Source organism: Capricornis sumatraensis, chromosome 10 (assembly GCF_032405125.1).
Source record: "Capricornis sumatraensis isolate serow.1 chromosome 10, serow.2, whole genome shotgun sequence".
Lineage (NCBI taxonomy): Eukaryota > Metazoa > Chordata > Mammalia > Artiodactyla > Bovidae > Capricornis > Capricornis sumatraensis.
In genome coordinates, this window is record NC_091078.1 from 16813406 (window position 1) to 16831189 (window position 17784).

Genomic DNA, 17784 nt, shown 5'->3' on the forward strand with positions numbered 1-17784 from the left:
TTCCCCTTTGTTTTCTGCCACAAGAGTGGTGTCATCTGCATATCTGAGGTTATTGGTATTTCTCCCAGCAATCTTGATTCCAGCTTGTGCTTCATTCCCCCAACCATTTCACATGATGTTCTGTTCTCTGCATATAAGTTAAATACTCAAGGTGACAATATATAGCCTTGATGTACTCCTTTCCCAGTTTTGAATCAGTCTGTTGTTCCATGTCCCATTCTAACTGTTGCTTCTTGTGCTGCATACAGGTTTCTCAGGAGGCAGGTAAGGTGGTCTGGTATTCCTATTTCTTGAATAATTTTCTTCAGGTTGTTGTGATCCACACAGTCAAAGGCTTTAGCATAGTCGACGAAGCAGGAGTAGGTATTTTTCTGAATCCTCTTGCTTCTCTGATGATCCAGCAGATGTTGGCAATTTGATCTCTGGTTCCTCTGCCTTGTCTAAATCCAGCTTGTACATCTGGAAATTCTCAGTTCACATACTGTTCAAGCCTAGCTTGAAGGATTTTGAGCATGACCTTGCTAACATGTGAAATGAATGCAGTGGTAGTTTGAATATATTGTTTGGCATTGCCTTTTTTTGGAATTGGAATGAAAACTGATCTTTTCCAGTCCTGTGGTCACTGCTGAGTTTTCCAAATTTGCTGGAATATTGAGTGCAGCACTTTAACAGCATCATCTTTTAGACTTTGAAATAGTTCAGCTAGAATTCAATGGAATTCTCCACTAGCTTTGTTTGTAGTGATGCTATTAAGGCCCACTTGACTTCTCACTCTAGGATGTCTGGCTCTAGGTGAGTGATCACACCATTGTGGTTATCTGAGTCATTAAGATCTTTTTTGTATAGTTCTTCTGTGTATTCTTGCCACCTCTTCTTAATTTTTTTGGCTTCTGTTCGGTTCATACTGTTTCTGTCCTTTATTGTGCCCATCTCTTCATGAAATGTTCCCTTGGTATCTCTAATTTTCTTGAGGAGATCTCTATTCTTTCCCATTCTATTGTTTCCTTCTATTTCTTTGCACTGTTCACTTAGGAAATCTTTCTTATCTCCCCTTGCTAGTTTTAATTGTCTACAAGTCTTTCTTGTTCTCTATTTTTTTTTATCATAGAGGCATGTTCTGCCTTTATAACTGATATTTTGAGTACATGTGAAGTTTCAAATTAGATTTGTTTTTAAATTTTCTTTTTTTCTGACTTTTCTTCTTCTTTTGCAGTCAGTGGTTCATTTTATTCCAGATAGACTTCTAGAAGGTGAAGCACATTTTAGATGAGCATGTATAACCAAATGTGTAGAAGCAGAAATGCAAAAAGCTTCCTTTGGGAGCAATGATATTCCGATCATTGTATTACTGTAAGCATAATGAAATAAGAGCCTGAACTGGCATGAAGAAAGTGAGAACTGAAAGAAAACAACTAAGTAGTTATGCAAGAAAAATAAGTCTAATTGGGAACTGATTTCTCCACTCTAAAAAGTCCCACAGCATCCTCTTATTGAACTCATTGTATCTCCCCTTGAAATATTATTGCATATGTCTTTCTTACAAAACTGTTACTCTTCAAGGCAAGGATTGTATCTTATTCATTCAGTTTTGTGGGTATTTTTTAAGTATTTAGTGACCAAGCACTATTCCAAATACTGGGATAAAGCAGTCATCAAAAACAGAAAATCCCAGCCCTCAAGAACACTTAATATATTTCCTTTTATCTTTCATGGTGCTTAGTATTTCACAATGCTAGGAATTCCCAAGGCTAAAGTTATTATTTAGCCCACCTTTAAAAGGTCATATTAGGATGGCCAATTTGAATTTGTTTAGGTGTGTGCACAGTGGCTCCTGGTATTAAACTCATCTCTTTATACAAAAAATGATTATGCTTTCAGATAAAACTAATATCCCCTCACCTTATTTAGAGGTAATATATCATTTTGATGTAATGAAAAAGTATCATCCTGGGAAGAGTCCAGGGTTCTAGTTTGGCTTTACTGTTGAATAGGTTTGTACATGAATAGGTCTGCAAATGGACTCTTTTTATCTCTAAGAGTTTCACATTCTCATATATAAAATAAAGGATTGGTATTTTTTAGTACCAACACTTTAAGTCGGAAAGTGGGACAGAATTTTCATTTCTGTTCAAATAATGTTGTAGCTAAACCATCTCAATGGGATTGGAAACAAAACTGAGAGCTAGCATTTCATGTATTTCACCCGAGTTATAATCAGTGACTAAGCATTATTTTTTCCTGTTTTACAGACTTGGGTCTGGATCAATATACAATAAAACGCTTTGATGGAAAGGTGAGTGAACTACGACACAACATGTATATCCTGTTGTTTATTAAAGTTCCTCTAAAGTTATTTGTGAGAAATTTCTGAATACTTGTTTATCTTACTGAAAAAGCTTGGTGCTTACATTGGGAGGCCTGTAAGTGCCTTCAAATGGTTCTACAGAAAAAATCAAGCAGAAGGTTCTTCTGTGTTTTTGCATATAAAGTAATACTGTTGGGTTTTCTGCTGTATATAATGAGGGCTAATTGAGTGTGTTTTGACATTTGAATTTTAATTTAGAAGCCATTATAAAGGTTAACAACTCCCCAATATTATATTTCTTATAAAAACACCTATCTGATTTGACTTTCCTTAGACTTTGATAGTTTATAGTCATAACCCTAACAAGAAAATTGGAGAAGTCCTTACTAGTAGTTTTAAAACAATTATGAAGAGCACCCCAATATACATATAAATTTTACATTATACTTTTCAATTTATTTTATGCCTGAATAAATCATATAATTAAATCATTAAGTATAGAAAATGAAACTTTTAATTTTATTATCTCAAAACAGTCAGTTAAACATGTTTTTCCCTTTCAGACTGAATTCTCCAAAAAGAAAAAGAAAATATTACACAGAGTCAGAGAGAAAAGTAAAAGTTCTATTTTAAAGCGGAGGAAGAAAGTACAGCAGGAAGAAGATCGAGCCAGGGATGGCTTTACAAAGCTTAACAAGAAGGAAGTCAGAAGGAAAATCATGAAGTGGCTGGAAAAGGCAGGATTACAAACTAGGCTCTAGACGGGTAGAAGTCAGGGTTAATAGAAGCTGATGTTGCAGGAATGTGTCAATCTTGCATCCTTATATAAAACTACATGTATTGGTAAGGTGAAGATATAAGTGCCCAGATTCTTGCACAAGTGGAAAGAATGAGTGGCTGCTTTAAAAGCTGAGAGATCTGAGAGATCTTGGAAGCCAAGGCTTCCAGCCTAAAATTTACTTTTTCTATTCAGGTGGCACAATGCCTCCATCTGTGGATATCTTCTTTTTAAAATCACATGTTCTAAAAGAAAGAATGATCAAAAAGAAAGGGCATTTAGAAGCTAGGAGACCCAGGTTCAGAGTTCTAGCTTTGCTTTGGGACAACCCCATCTTCTCTCTGATCCTTGGTGTCTCTACTATCCATATAAAGGGTTACTGCAGACACTGGTGTCAGGGTCTGATTTCAGAGTCTCTGGCAGGTTAGGCCCCTGTCTTATCTATCTTTATGTCACTCAGAGTCCAGAGTATGCTTGGCACCTAGGAAGGAGGTAACCAATAAAATGTTTGACTGACCTATTGGGAAAAATCAACTAGTCAATTGCATATTCCTTGGAGGTATGACTCATGATGTCACTAATATCGTACAACAAAATCAATTTTATAGATCACTTTTTTTTTTTTTTTGGCTACTGAAGGAATCCAGCATAACATGAGAATTCAGTCCTTTTTTGTAAACCTGAAAACGTAAAGAAGTTGGATAAAGATGTGCAAGTCGAACAGCAACTTTACATGTTAAAAGGGGAATTTCCATTCCTAGAGAACTCCCAAATATAGAAGCCCTAATAGTAACTTGCCAGGGTCCAACCCCAGTGGTTCCAGGGTAATTAGAACAGGGGACAGAGTTGGCATCTTAGGAAATAATTATTCAATTAGAACTACAAAGAGAGATTAGGAAAAAATAGTGTAGTAGGAAAATTAGTGGAGAAAAGAGACTGATATTCCTTGGTTTACACGGAAAGCTAATAAAGTTTCAAGACAAGAAACTTGCACCATCTACGTTAGGCCACAGGTGTCTGCTTGAATAGCGGAGGGTGCCCTGCCTTGGGCTCCCTCTCGCGTGGGTCTTAGAAGCCCGGGCAAATAAGTAGACATGGAGAGCCTCTGCTCCAAGGGATCAGCCTGAAAAGGAGAGGGAGGGAGAGGGAGAAAGAGAGAGAGAGAGTTGACACGGGGGAGGCCAAGCTTGTGCAAAAACCCCATAACTTTATTTTTAAAAGGTGTTTATATACCCTAAGTTTTACATAATGGAAAATACAGAGTCATGCAGGGGCAGCAGTCCTGACCCTTTCTGTGTATCTTTTTGTATACAAAAGATCTCAGGTGATTTACATTATCTTCTGGCCAAGAGGCCTGTTAACACTTTATGGCTCTCTTCCTTAATGAATGTTAATCTCATTTCCCCTGAAGTGTTTTTCTTTAATCTGCATCACCCTCAAAGCACTAAAGTTATATCCCTATAGAACAAAGGTGCAGTGGGTTATAACAAAGAAGGTACTTAACTCAAAGATCTATATTGCTACTTGCTTTTTCTATATACCAACTATATCAACAAATAAAAGATATGAAAATTTGGCAGCAAGTATTGGCCCAACAAATGAAACCCTTAATCAGTCCTATTCTAATGATTTTGATTCCTGGGAAGCCCCTACATTCCTAGGATGTTTTGAGCTTCCTGTGCCTCTCCAGGTCAGGAGGCCACAAACAATCACGTGCAGCTGTAAGAGTCCTATAGGCAGGCTCGAAAGCCATCAGAGGGGTTTTTGGATTGAAACACTCTTATTATGCCCAGGAGACTTATTATCTAAAAGCTCTAAATTAACTTTTTCCAGAGCCTTCCCTGGTGGCTCAGAGGATAAAGCATCTGCCTGCAATGCAGGAGACCCGGGTTTGATCCCTGGGTTGGGAAGATCCCCTGGAGAAGGAAATGGCAACCCACTCCAGTATTCTTGCCTGGAGAATCCCATGGACAGAGGAGCCTGGTGGGCTACAGTCCACGGGGTCGCAAAGAGTCGGACACGACTGAGCGACTTCACTTCACTGAGAAAAAGGTGGTGGTGGGACAGCCCCTGTTAATGTCAGAAGCGTAAGCAAAAAGCATAATGCAGTACGGCAGGCAGACTCTGGTTTTGGGGGTAGATGCTTGAGAAAATCCAGTGAGGCTCCCTTAAGGCCAGACTCGCCTTTGCCTGTTGGACCCCTTAACCTCATCACCTTTGCCACGGGCGGGACTCCTCGTGCTGGCTCCCGGCAGTAACTCATGTTTTATATGTGCTCTTTATTTTCTCCTGTTTTGGCCAGTACTTGTCAACTTGATGCTAGAAATTTGCAACTTTTGGATTGACTGATGAGCTCCACTTTTGTTTCAATTGATTTAAATCTATGACCTCTACATTTCTTATCATTTGTGTTGTTTGCATTTTTTTTCAATTTCCACTCATCTTTATAAAATAGCAAGAGTAAAATGCAATAAAAATATAAAGTATTTGAGTTTCCTGAGCCATACAGCAGGTTCATGTTGAGGTTTGACAGAAAACAGCAAAATTCTATAAAGCAATTATCGTTCAATAAAAGGCAAATAAATTTTAAAAATAATTTAAAGTATTTGTGTACTTCTCTTGCTATGGAGACAAAAATGGCAGTGCTTCTATGTTTGGAAGGCAGTCTTAACAGGTTATAGTTGCAAATGTTTATGCACTGAAGCACAAAATCTGAAATCAGAGTAGGAAAGGCAAGATTTAAGGATATCAATGTTATAATGTTTGAAAGTACGATTTATATGAAACTCAGGCATGTAAAAGTTGACTTCATCCAGGGGAACAGATTCTGAAAGAGAATAAAAGAATGGGACACTTACATAAGGAGATATAAAACTGAGCCAGTGACCCTGAGCCAGCTAGCCTGTTCCTCAGAAAAAGTGCACAAATTCCCCTTTCATCGGCATAATGATATGCATGTTTAATTCCTTTGCTAGTTTCTTCATTTAAGTCCTGTACTCTATCAAATATATCATTAAGGTTTTATTTTAAGGAGTGAAGGTTATGCTTCCTAAATGGGGTACTTAAACTTAGTTCACGTCTAGTTTATGTCTTTATGAATTGTCTTTATTTCATATGAAGTCGAAGAAAGTAGTTTCTTTACTGTTTTTAAATCTCAAATAATGAAGAGTGCAAATTTCATTCAGTACTTAATTAACTTAGTAGTTTTTTCAGGGATTTTTGCAGTGTATCAAGTTTTTCCCTCAATAATTATAAGACTCAATGCTTATTCTGTTGTAGCCACGCGTTCTGGGAAACAAACTCACTCAGAAGGACAATGCAGATAGTGGAGTGCAGTTTATTACACCAGTGGGCCCAAGGCAGAGTCTCCTCTTAGCCAAGGACCCTGACCAGTTTTTCTGAAAACCTTATATACCCTGAGTGCACGTGCCCAAACCCGCCTCCCCAAATTCCCTGAAACTAGTCTGAACAAAGGAAAAGAAAGATACAATCAAAGCTAACCCGTGATTCATATGCCTTAAGCCTAGGTAGTTAACTGGACAATTATCAATAGGCCTGTGGTCATACCCCAATAAGCAAAATAGAATTTATGATTCTGTTCGGTTACACAGATAATTAGGGTATTCTTTTAGGCAACAGAGAGTCTAGCTACAAGCCCTGGGGTTCCATCCAGAGGGCCTGGTTTTCCAGTTGGTATGTCATTTCCATAGATACTGGGCGTATAGCTCAAAGTCCATAGTCCGGCCCAAGATGGAGTCCTGCTTTCAAGATGGAGCCTGTTCTGTCTGTTTCCTCCTTCATTCAAGTGTTGATCTTAATTCTTTCCTTTGGATCTTCATGACTCTTATTCTCCCAAGAGTCAGAAAATCTCAGTTGTTGAATAGCAATTTCCAGAGTACATAACTCCTAAGATAATTTCTGTTGAAAAAAACAGATGTATGTGATAATTATAGTAAATTTCATGCATGATGGGTAGAAACTTGGTAGAAATTACTACTAAGAAAACAATTGAGTTTCCTCTCAAACTTATTTTGATGTTTAAACAGATAATTTTCTTTCTCCCTCTCTCCTTTTTTTAACTTGAAAGATGAACTAGTTATAAATTGCTTAGAGAAATATTTGTTTTCATCCTGTTTATTTCTCCATTGTTTTAACATTCAGCATACCATTTAATTAAGTCTGTCATTTGACCACTAAGAAATTGTCTTATTTTATTGCCTTCTTGTTGAATTGTACTTTAGTGTTTTTGGTCAATAAGAGCAAGAAGAAATGTAGAAGTAGTATCATTTTTCTGGAGTGTTTTCTCATTTGTACTTGAATTTCATACAAACTCCAGCAAAGTAGAAAAGAATGGCCCAATGATATTGACAAATAGTTGCAGAAATTCCTTACTTTTCATGTTTTCTTCTTTTTGACCAGAGAATTTTCAAGAAGTAAATGAAACATTACTGTTTCAACTGATAGTTCATGAAATTGAATTTTATTAAGCAGCTTTTGATTTTGCGGGGGGAAGATCTTTTTTCCAGAGCTCATCACTACCATATGTTAATGTACGCTAAGGATGCTTAGCATACCCTTACTCTAAGGATGCTTAGCAATTTCCTTTGTAGAAAAGTCATCCAATTACTGAAACTTGCAGCATTTATGCAGTTCAAAACTATCTGCTAACACAGGCCTTGTATAAAGAAACTACAGTCAGTGGCCTTTTAAGAATATATTTTGTAGGGTCTTCCCTGGTGGAAAAGAATCCACCTGCCAGTTCAGGGGACACAGGTTCGATCACTGATCCGGGAGGATCCCATATGCCTTGGAGCAACTAGGCGGGTGCTCCACAATAAGACAAGCCACCACAACAAGAGGCAGGCACACCACAACTAGAGAGCAGCCCCTGTTCATTGCAGCTAGAGAAAGCCTGCACAAAGCGACAAACACCCAGCACAGCAAAAAAAAAAAGAAAGAATGAATAAATAATTTTTTTTAAGATTATATTTTGTAGGTAAATGATATTTTTAAAAATATTCAGACTAGTTTAAAAACCTCAACACTTAAAAAAGAGTTCAGATTTTCTATTTGAGGATATTTGAAAATCATTATAATTAGAGTGTTCGCACTAGCATGCAGATGGTAACACAGAATATTGTCTGGCTTTTCTTTTAGTGTAATATATCATAGATTTTTTTTAAAATGCATTCTTTCCCCATAGTATCTATACATTCTCATTATGATTTGTTAATGCCATTATTTCATGAATTATTTCTTTAATGAAAGCTGTACTTTTTCCTGAGTTTAACTTTTTATCACCCAATAATTGTTCTATAAGACAAAGCACCCTCCTAAATAGAACCTTTATTTTACATAGTTGTCAAATATTTGTTCATGTAATTGCTGTCCTGAAACCCTTCATTTCCCTGTTTCTCTTACTTTTCGTTTTTTCCTTAGCATACCACAAGTTAAAAATTATGTTTTATATTTTCTGTTCTTATTGTCTGTAATAGTCAATTTTCTCTATTTCAAGCCCTACCTACCATGAGTTGTTTTTTTTTCAAGTTACAGTAGAAAACTGCATTGTCTAGGTAAAATTGTTTCTTCACAGAATACCAGTATTCCAGAGCATTGAAGTAGTCAAAGTTCATGCTGTCTTTGAAGTAGTTAATACTCTTTTTTTAAATAATGATGAATTGCCTGTTGAAACTAGTCGTCCATTATTATCATTCGAAAATATATTTCTTTTTTAGAAAATAGATTTTTTACTATTTCCTTTCTATCAGGTTCCCTTTTCCCCTAACCTCTCCCTGAACTTTTCAAAAATCATGCCTCTGGAATGAGTCTTTTCATTATTTGTAATTACAGCCCCCTTAGAATCTCTCCTAATTTGGAGAAAGAATTAACATGTGTTTTATTTCCATCTCCTTTATGATGCTGACAAGAATATTTGTATACATGGAAAAGGAAAATATTTTAAATCAAATTGAAACATTGTCCACATTGAGGTGAAAGAAAGGAAAGTACAGTCAAAGTCTAGAAAAGAAAATACCGGTTATAGTGTTTATAATAAAAAGATGATATGCAAGAATAAAAAAGAGAGCTGTAGTTAGAAGTCAAAGCTTTAATATAACCAAATGCTTTTAATTACTTACTTAGGGAAAAGTTTTTTTTAAAAGATATCAGTAAAGTTTAAAATTCCATTCCTTTTAGGGAAAGGTCTTGTTTCCCCAAGTGGAGTAGGGGCACATTTTTTTCCTGTACTGTAATGGTCTGAATGCTTTGACTTGTGATTATTCATATCACAGATAAAATATGAGTCTGCCAATAAGATCAAGTACAGTATTACTCCTTGATACATATAGTAAGTTATGTAAGAGATTTCCTGTCTTTTAAGAGTAAATTATATTGCAAATCAAAGATGTTAGTTAGAAGATGTTAGCAGGGGGACTGAAATTCTTATGGTATAGAATTTGGTGGTCCCCTGGAGAAGGAATTGGCAAACCACTTCAGTATTCTCTTGAGAACCCCATGAACAGTATGAAAAGGCAAAAAGATAGGACACTGAAAGATGAGCTCCCCAGGTCGGTAGGTTCCCAATATGCTACTGAAGATCGGTGGAGAAATAACTCCAGAAAGAATGAAGAGATGGAGCCAAAGCAGAAACAACACCCAGTTGTGGATGGGACTGGTGATGGAGGTCAGCTACAATGCTGTAAAGATCAGTGTTGCACAGGAACCTGGAGTGTTAGGTCCATGAATCAAGGCGAATTGGAAGTGGTCAAACAGGAGATGGCAAGAGTAAACATCAATATTTTAGGAATCAGTGAACTAAAATGGACTGGAATGGGTGAACTTAATTCAGATGACCATTATATCTACTACTGTGGGCAAGAATCCCTTAGAAGAAATGGAGTAGCCATCATAGTCAATAAAAGAGTCTGAAATGCAGTTCTTGGATGCAGTCTCAGAAACGACAGAATGATCTCTGTTTGTTTCCAAGGCAAACCATTCATTGTCACAGTAGTCCAAGTCTATAAGTTGAATGGTTCTATGAAGACCTACAAGACCTTCTAGAACTAACACACAAAAAAGATGTCCTTTTCATTATAGGGGACTGGAATGCAAGTAGAAAGTCAAGAGATACCTGGAGTACCAGGCAAATTTGGCCTTGGAGTACAAAACAAAGCAGGGCAAAGACTAACAGAGTTTTGCCAAGAGAATGCACTGGTCATAACAAACACTCTCTTCCAACAACACAAGGGAAGATTCTATACATGGACATCACCATATGATCAATACCTAAATCAGATTGATTATATTCTTTGAAGCCAAAGATGGAGAAGCTCTCTAGAGTCAGCAAAAACAAGACCAGGAGCTGACTGTAGCTCAGATCATGAACTCCTTATTGCCAAATTCAGACTTAAATTGAAGAAAGTGGGGAAAAATACCAGACCATTCAGGTTTGACCTAAATCAAATCCCTTATGATTATACAGTGGAAGTGACAAACAGATTCAAGGGATTAGATCTGATAGAGTGCCTCAAGAACTATGGAATGTAGTTCATAACATTGTACGGGAGGCAGTGATCAAGACCGTCCACAAGAAAAAGAAATCCAAAAAGGCAAAATGGTTGTCTGAGTAGGCCTTACAAATAGCTATGAAAAGAAGAGAAGCGAAAGGCAAAGGAGAAAAGGAAAGATACACCCATTTGAATGCAGAGTTCCAAAGATAGCAAGGAGAGATAAGAAAGCCTTCCTCAGTGATCAATGCAAAGAAATAGAGGAAAACAATAGAATGGGAAAGACTAGAGATCTCTTCAAGAAAATTAGAGATACTAAGGGAACATTTCATGCAAAGATGGGCTCGATAAAGGACAGAAATGGTATGGAAGCTGAAGATATTATGAAGAGATGGCAAGAATACACAGAAGAACTATACAGAAAAGATCTTCATGACCCTGATAACCACGATGGTGTGATCACTCACCTGGAGCCAGACATCCTGGAATCCAAAGTCAAGTGGGCCTTAGGAAGCATCACTACGAACAAAGCTAGTGGAGATGATGGAATTCCAGTTGAGCTATTTCAAATCCTAAAAGATGATGCTGTGAAAGTGTTGCACTCAATATGTCAGCAAATTTGGAAAACTCAGCAGTGGCCACAGGACTGGAAAAGGTCAGTTTTCATTCCAATCTCTAAGAAAGGCAATGCCAAAGAATGCTCAAACTACCACACAGTTGCACTCATCTCACACACTAGTAAAGTAATGCTTAAAATTCTCCAAGGCAGGTTTCAATAGTATGTGAACTGTGAACTCCCTGATGTTCAAGCTGGATTTAGAAAAGGCAGAGGAACCAGAGATCAAGTTCCCAACATCTGCTGGATCATCAAAAAAGCAAGAGAGTTCCAGAAAAACATCTTACTTCAGCATACTAAAAAGCAGAGACATTATTTTGCCAACAAAGGTCCCTCTAGTCAAAGCTATGGTTTTTCCAGTAGTCGTGTATGGATGTGAGAGTTGGACTATAAAGAAAGATGAGTGCCGAATAATTGATGCTTTTGAACTCTGGTGTTAGAGAAGACACTTGAAGAGTCCCTTGGACTGCAAGGAGAGCCAACCAGTCCATCCTAAAGGAAATCAGCCTTGAATATTCATTGGAAGGACTGATGCTGAAGCTGAAACTCCAATACTTTGTCCACCTGATGCAAAGAACTGACACATTTGAAAAGACCCTGATGCTGGAAAAGATTGAAGGCAGGAGGAGAAGGGGATGACAGAAAATGAGATAGCTGGATGGCATCATTGACTCAATGGACATAAGTTTGAGTAAACTCTGGGAGTTAGCAATAGACAGAGAGGCCTGTCATGTTGCAGTCCATGGGGTTGCAAAGAGTCGGACACGGCTGGGCGACTGAACTGAACTGAATCTGCTTCATTGACTATGCCTAAGCCCTTGTCTGTGTGAATCATGATAAACTGTGGAAAATTCTGAAAGAGATGGGAATACCATACCACCTGACCAGCCTCCTGAGAAATCTGTCTGCAGGTCAAGAAGCAACAGTTAAAACTGGATATTGAACAACAGACTGGTTTCAAATCAGGAAAGGAGTACGTCAAGGCTACATATTGTCACCCTACTTATTTAACTTATATGCAGAATATATCATACAAAATGGTGGGGTGAATGAAGCACAAGGTGGAATCAAGATTGCTGGGAGAAATATCAATAATTTTAGACATGCAGATGACACCACCTTTATAGCAGAAAGTGAAGAAGAACTAAAGAACCTCTTGATAAAATGAAAGAGGAGAGTGAAAAAGTTGGCTTAAAGCTCAACATTCAGAAAACTAAGATCATGGTATCGAGTCCTATCACTTCATGGCAAATAGATGGGGAAACAATGGAAACAGTGAGAGACTATTTATTTGGGTTCCCAAATCACTTCAGGTGGTGACTCCAGCCATGAAATTAAAAGATACTTGCTCCTTGGAAGGAAAGCTATGATTAATCTAGACAGCATATTAAAAAGCAGAGACATTACTTTGTGAACTAAGGTCCCTCTAGTCAAAGCTATGGTTTTTCCACTAGTCATTTATGGATGTGAGAGTTGGACTATAAAGAAAGTTGAGCACTGAAGAATTCATGCTTTTGAACTGTGGTGTTGGAGAAGACTCTTGAGCATCCCTTGAACTGCACAGATTTGCAACCAGTCCATCCTAAAGGAGATCAGTCCTGAATCTTCATTGGAAGGACTGATGCTGAAGCTGAAACTCCAATACTTTGTCCATCTGATGCGAAGAACTGACATTTGAAAAGACCCTGATGCTGGGAAAGATTGAAGGCGGGAGGAAGGGGCCAAGAGAGGATGAGATGGCTGGGTGGCATTACTGACTCAATGAACATGAGTTTGAGCAGGCTCTGGTAGTTGGTGATGGATAGGGAAGCCTGATGTGCTATAGTCCATGGGGTTGTAAAGAGCTGGACACGACTGAGCAACTGAACTGAACTGAACTGAACTGAAGAATTTGACTGTGTGGATCACAATAAACTGTGGAAAATTCTGAAAGAGATGGGAATACCAGACCACCTGACCTGCTTCTTGAGAAACCTATATGCAGGTCAGGAAGCAACAGTTAGAACTGGACATGGAACAACAGACTGGTTCCAAATACGGAAAGAGTACATCAAGGCTGTATATTGTCCCCCTGCTTAGTTAACTTATATGCAGAGTACATCAGGAGAAATGCTGGGCCGAATGAAGCACAAGCTGGAATCAAGATTGCTGGGAAAAATATCAATAACCTCAGATATTCAGATGATAACACCCTTATGGCAGGAAGTGAAGAACTAAAAAGTCTCTTGATGAAAGTGAAAGAGGAGAGTGAAAGTTGGCTTAAAGCTCAACATTCAGAAAACGAAGATCATGGCATCTGGTCCCATCACTTCATGGGAAATGGATGGGGAAACAGTGGAAACAGTGTCAGACTTTATTTTTGGGGTCTCCAAAATCACTGCAGATGGTGATTGCAGCCATGAAATTAAAAGATGCTTACTCCTTGGAAGGAAAGTTATGACCAACGTAGATAGCATATTGAAAAGCAGAGATATTACTTTGCCAACAAAGGTCTGTCTAGTCAAGGCTATGGTTTTTCCAGTGGTCATGTATGGATGTGAGTTGGACTATGAAGAAAGCTGAGTGCCGAAGAACTGATGCTTTTGAACTGTGGTGTTAGAGAAGACTCTTGAGAGTCCCTTGGACTGCAAGGAGATCCAACCAGTCCATTCTAAAGGAGATCAGTTGTGGGTGTTCATTGGAAGGACTGATGCTGAAGCTGAAACTCCAATATTTTGGCCACTTCATGCGAAGAGTTGACTCATTGGAAAAGACCCTGATGCTGGGAGGGATTGGGGGCAGGAGGAGAAGGGGACGACAGAGGATGAGATGGCTGGATGGCATCACTGACTCAATGGACATGAGTTTGAGTGAACTTCAGAAGCTGGTGATAGGCAGCGAGGCCTGGCGTGCTGTGATTCATGGGGTCGCAAAGAGTCGGACACGACTGAGCAACTGAATGAACTGAACTGAAGAATTTGGTGACTCTTCATATTTATTTGAATTACTTTAATTTTGCTCAAGTTTTAATAACAGGATTGATTTTCTTATGATTTCTACTTTGTTAATTATATACTTCCTCCCCTCCTTTGTTTTGCTTTTCACAGGCTCAGAACCAGTCAGTTCTAAATTCCTGGTGAATTGGTATATTTATTCAGGTCTTTCTATAGACAAATAGGGCTTCCCAGTTCATGTCAATGCAGGAGACATAATGAGATGGCGGTTCAGTCCCTGGGTTGCAAAGATTCCCTGGAGAAGGCCATGGCAACCCACTCCAGTATTCTTGCCTGGAGAATCTCACGGACAGAGAAGCCTGACAGGGTATAGTCCATCGGCTCACAAAGAGTTGGACACAATTGAAGTAACTTAGCACACGTGCATTGATAAATAAGAATATATAGACAGAATTTTATTGTTTCTGCTTCATTTTTTTGATCCATGTTTGTATTTATCCTAAAAATTGTAAGACATTCCAAGAGGATACATAAAGTATTTCAATTATTTGAAGCCTGAAGTTCTCCACAGATATTTCATAATTACATATTATTTTAGGGATGATAATTTGGCCCTTTAAAGAAAACTCCAGGGGAGGGAGGTGGGAGGGGGGTTCATGTTTGGGAACACATGTAAGAATTAAAGATTTTTTAATTAAATAAAAAAAAATTTTTTTTTAAATGTTAAAAAAAATAAAGAAAGAAAGAAAACTCCATTAACACATTCATTCATTAGTTGTCAGTGGTTTGTTTTTTAGTTGAAAGTAAAATTTCTAAATGAAAAATGCTTGACTGTTTGTCTCTTGAGGCAGCTATTACTGTCAGTACTACTAATAATATGAAAAAGAACAATAGTCGAAGTTTTTGAGTATTTATTATCTACCACGCACAAGACTCTGATGCTGGGAGGGATTGGGGGCAGGAAGAGAAGGGGACGACAGAGGATGAGATGGCTGGATGGCATCACTGACTCAATAGACTTGAGTCTGAGTGAACTCCAGGAGTTGGTGATGGACAGGGAGGCCTGGCGTGCTGCGATTCATGGGTTTGCAAAGAGTCAGACACGACTGAGTGACTGAACTGAACTGAACTGAACTGAACTGTTCCAAGTGTTTATACATAATAATTCTAATGCACACAACCACTCTTTCAGATAGCTTACTGTTTTCATCATTTTATAAATAAGATACTAAAATACATATAAGTTAAGTAAATTAGCCTTTTTTTTTAACCTGAGATCATACAGTTGGTAATTGGTGGAGCCAAGAGTCCAAACTGGACTCTTAGCTGATCCACTGTCTTAGTCAGTCAGTCAGTCAGTCAGTTCAGTCGCTCAGTCGTGTCCGACTCTGCAACCCCATGAGTCTCAGCATGCCAGGCCTCCCTGTCCATCACCATCTCCCGGAGTTCACTCAAACTCACGTCCATCAAGTCGGTGATGCCATCCAGCCATCTCATCCTCTGTCGTCCCCTTTTCCTCCCGCCCCCAATCCCTCCCAGCATCAGAGTCTTTTCCAATGAGTCAACTTTTCCCATGAGGTGGCCAAAGTACTGGAGTTTCAGCTTTAGCATCATCACTATGCTATTATCTATCTCCTTTCATGTATCTAAGCTGTTTGTGTATATGATCTATTTGTAAATAGAAATTTCTCTTGTCAAATATTTCTTTTATTTTATTAACAATGTTATTTGTGCAAAAAGGAACTTGGTGTTTCACTTTGTTGAAGAGTGTTAATTTTTTCTTCTTAGATTAGAAGCCTATGTTAACCTGAAAAACCACAGTGTTAAATTTTAAAGAAAGTAAACAAGAAATACACAAATTTCAATACCTGAATTTAGAAGAATTTCAACTTGACTGTCATTTCCTCCATTGTTTTCTCAAATGCCATGAATATCAGTTGGCATTTTGAAAAATGCTGTGTCTTTTTTTCCTTTTCCTTTTTTATCAAAACCATCACTCTTAAAGTGAAGACTGTTATCTATATTTGAAAATTGGATCTTGGCTCATTAAAATGAAGATTACTTTCTATTGAGAAAATAATATTCCTGTTAGAAACTGAACTATTTAGTCTTTCAAATATTGATTGGTTTTGTGTTAAATGTTGCATCATCTGATTCGAGCTACCCTATAGCCTTAGATAAGCAAAAGTTTACACTGTAATTACATCACCAAAATGAAATCAAGTACTGGTTCAGCATTTCAGAAAATCCTTTTACACCTGTTGTACTTTTCTGTTTTATTTTTAGTCTCAAATTTTTTCATCTTCTTTCTCATCTGAAGTTCTTTAAATAATTTTAAAAAGTATTTTCTCACTTTTCTCTCTTCTTACAAATTAGCAATTTTAGTTCTTTGTACACACCACAGCCCTCAGAAAATCTGGTTTTGGTGTCTAAAATATTTTACAAGAGATGTACAATTTGAGCATCTCAGTATTTGATAGCTACATGTAAATGATTGGTAGATATTGTAGGTATGCTGAACTGAATTTGAAAAATACAGAATTCTGGATTATTATATTTATTAGTGTGTAAAAGCACAGGATGAGATTAATGTGGTTTTGGGTATAGACAGTCCTGTATTCATATATGAATTCTGCCACATACAACTTTGGGCAAGAGACTACTTAATCTCTGAGTATCAGTTATCTTCTGTAACTATAAAAACAGGACAAAAGGCAAAGTATCTGGCTCTACAGATTATAGCTATTTTGCATTACTTGGAGCCCTTTACTCAGTTTATGGAAGGAGTTAGCTGCTGTTGTGTGTGTTATCTTCTTTCTTCATTTGCATGAAATGCTAGAGAGAAGCATACTCTCTTCATAATTGCTCTCTCCATTGTTCTTTTCTTCCCATTTAAATCCTATAAAAATCTCCCTGTGCCGTCTCTGTAATGAGCAGCTGTCAGCGATTAAATGGCTGATCTATAAACTGGAGAGAGACCTCTGGTTTGATTTCTCGTATCTGGGCTGTTCTATGGTCACAGTGACTCATCTCCCCCAGTACTGTAAGGCCTTTGGGCCTCTGTCACATCAGTCTTAGCCTTAGGCTTCTAAACTGCTGATAGCATATATTTTTTAGTTAGGAACTAAGCTTGGTTTGAGAAGTATAATAAGTTCAGGTCAACTTCTATTTAATAGCCAGTGAAGTTTATTTGTTAAAAAAAAAAAAAAAAGAATCTTTAAAGCCATTGATATTTGAAGATATTTTGGAGTGATACCCAGCTAACTTTAACTGCTTTCATCAATGCTGGCCTTCATTCTAGGACTTCATGATTAGCTTTTTGTTGCTCATGTGAATAGTCCTTTATTTTGGCAATATAATTTGCAAGAGACCTGTTTCTAAGGTCTGAAACTCTTCTTTACTGAACTCTTCCTTAGAGTAGTTACTAATCCTCTGAACTCATCTGAGTTGCTTGTCTATATGGTAAATATGGTTAGTAAAGCAACAAATTTGCCATGAAGTTAAAAAATATGTCATGAAATGATAATGGCTTGACTACCTATGAAAAAAAGTTAAATATTTGCTTTCCCTTTAATACATTAATTATTCATGTATTCTCTTTTTATAGTGTTGTGAAGTTTTTCTGAAATTGTATGTTTTTTAGGGGA

The 17784-nt window shown here is 37.6% G+C and overlaps 1 protein-coding gene across 1 annotated transcript in view; it reads left to right on the forward strand.

Annotated features, from left to right (window-relative positions):
• MICU1 (mitochondrial calcium uptake 1) overlaps positions 1 to 17784 on the forward strand; it is a 226668-nt gene that overhangs the window by 61933 nt on the left and 146951 nt on the right. The window contains exon 5 of the mRNA XM_068982144.1: positions 2250 to 2293. Within this exon, the coding sequence (XP_068838245.1) occupies positions 2250 to 2293 (44 nt within the window). The remainder of the gene's footprint in view (positions 1 to 2249; positions 2294 to 17784) is intronic.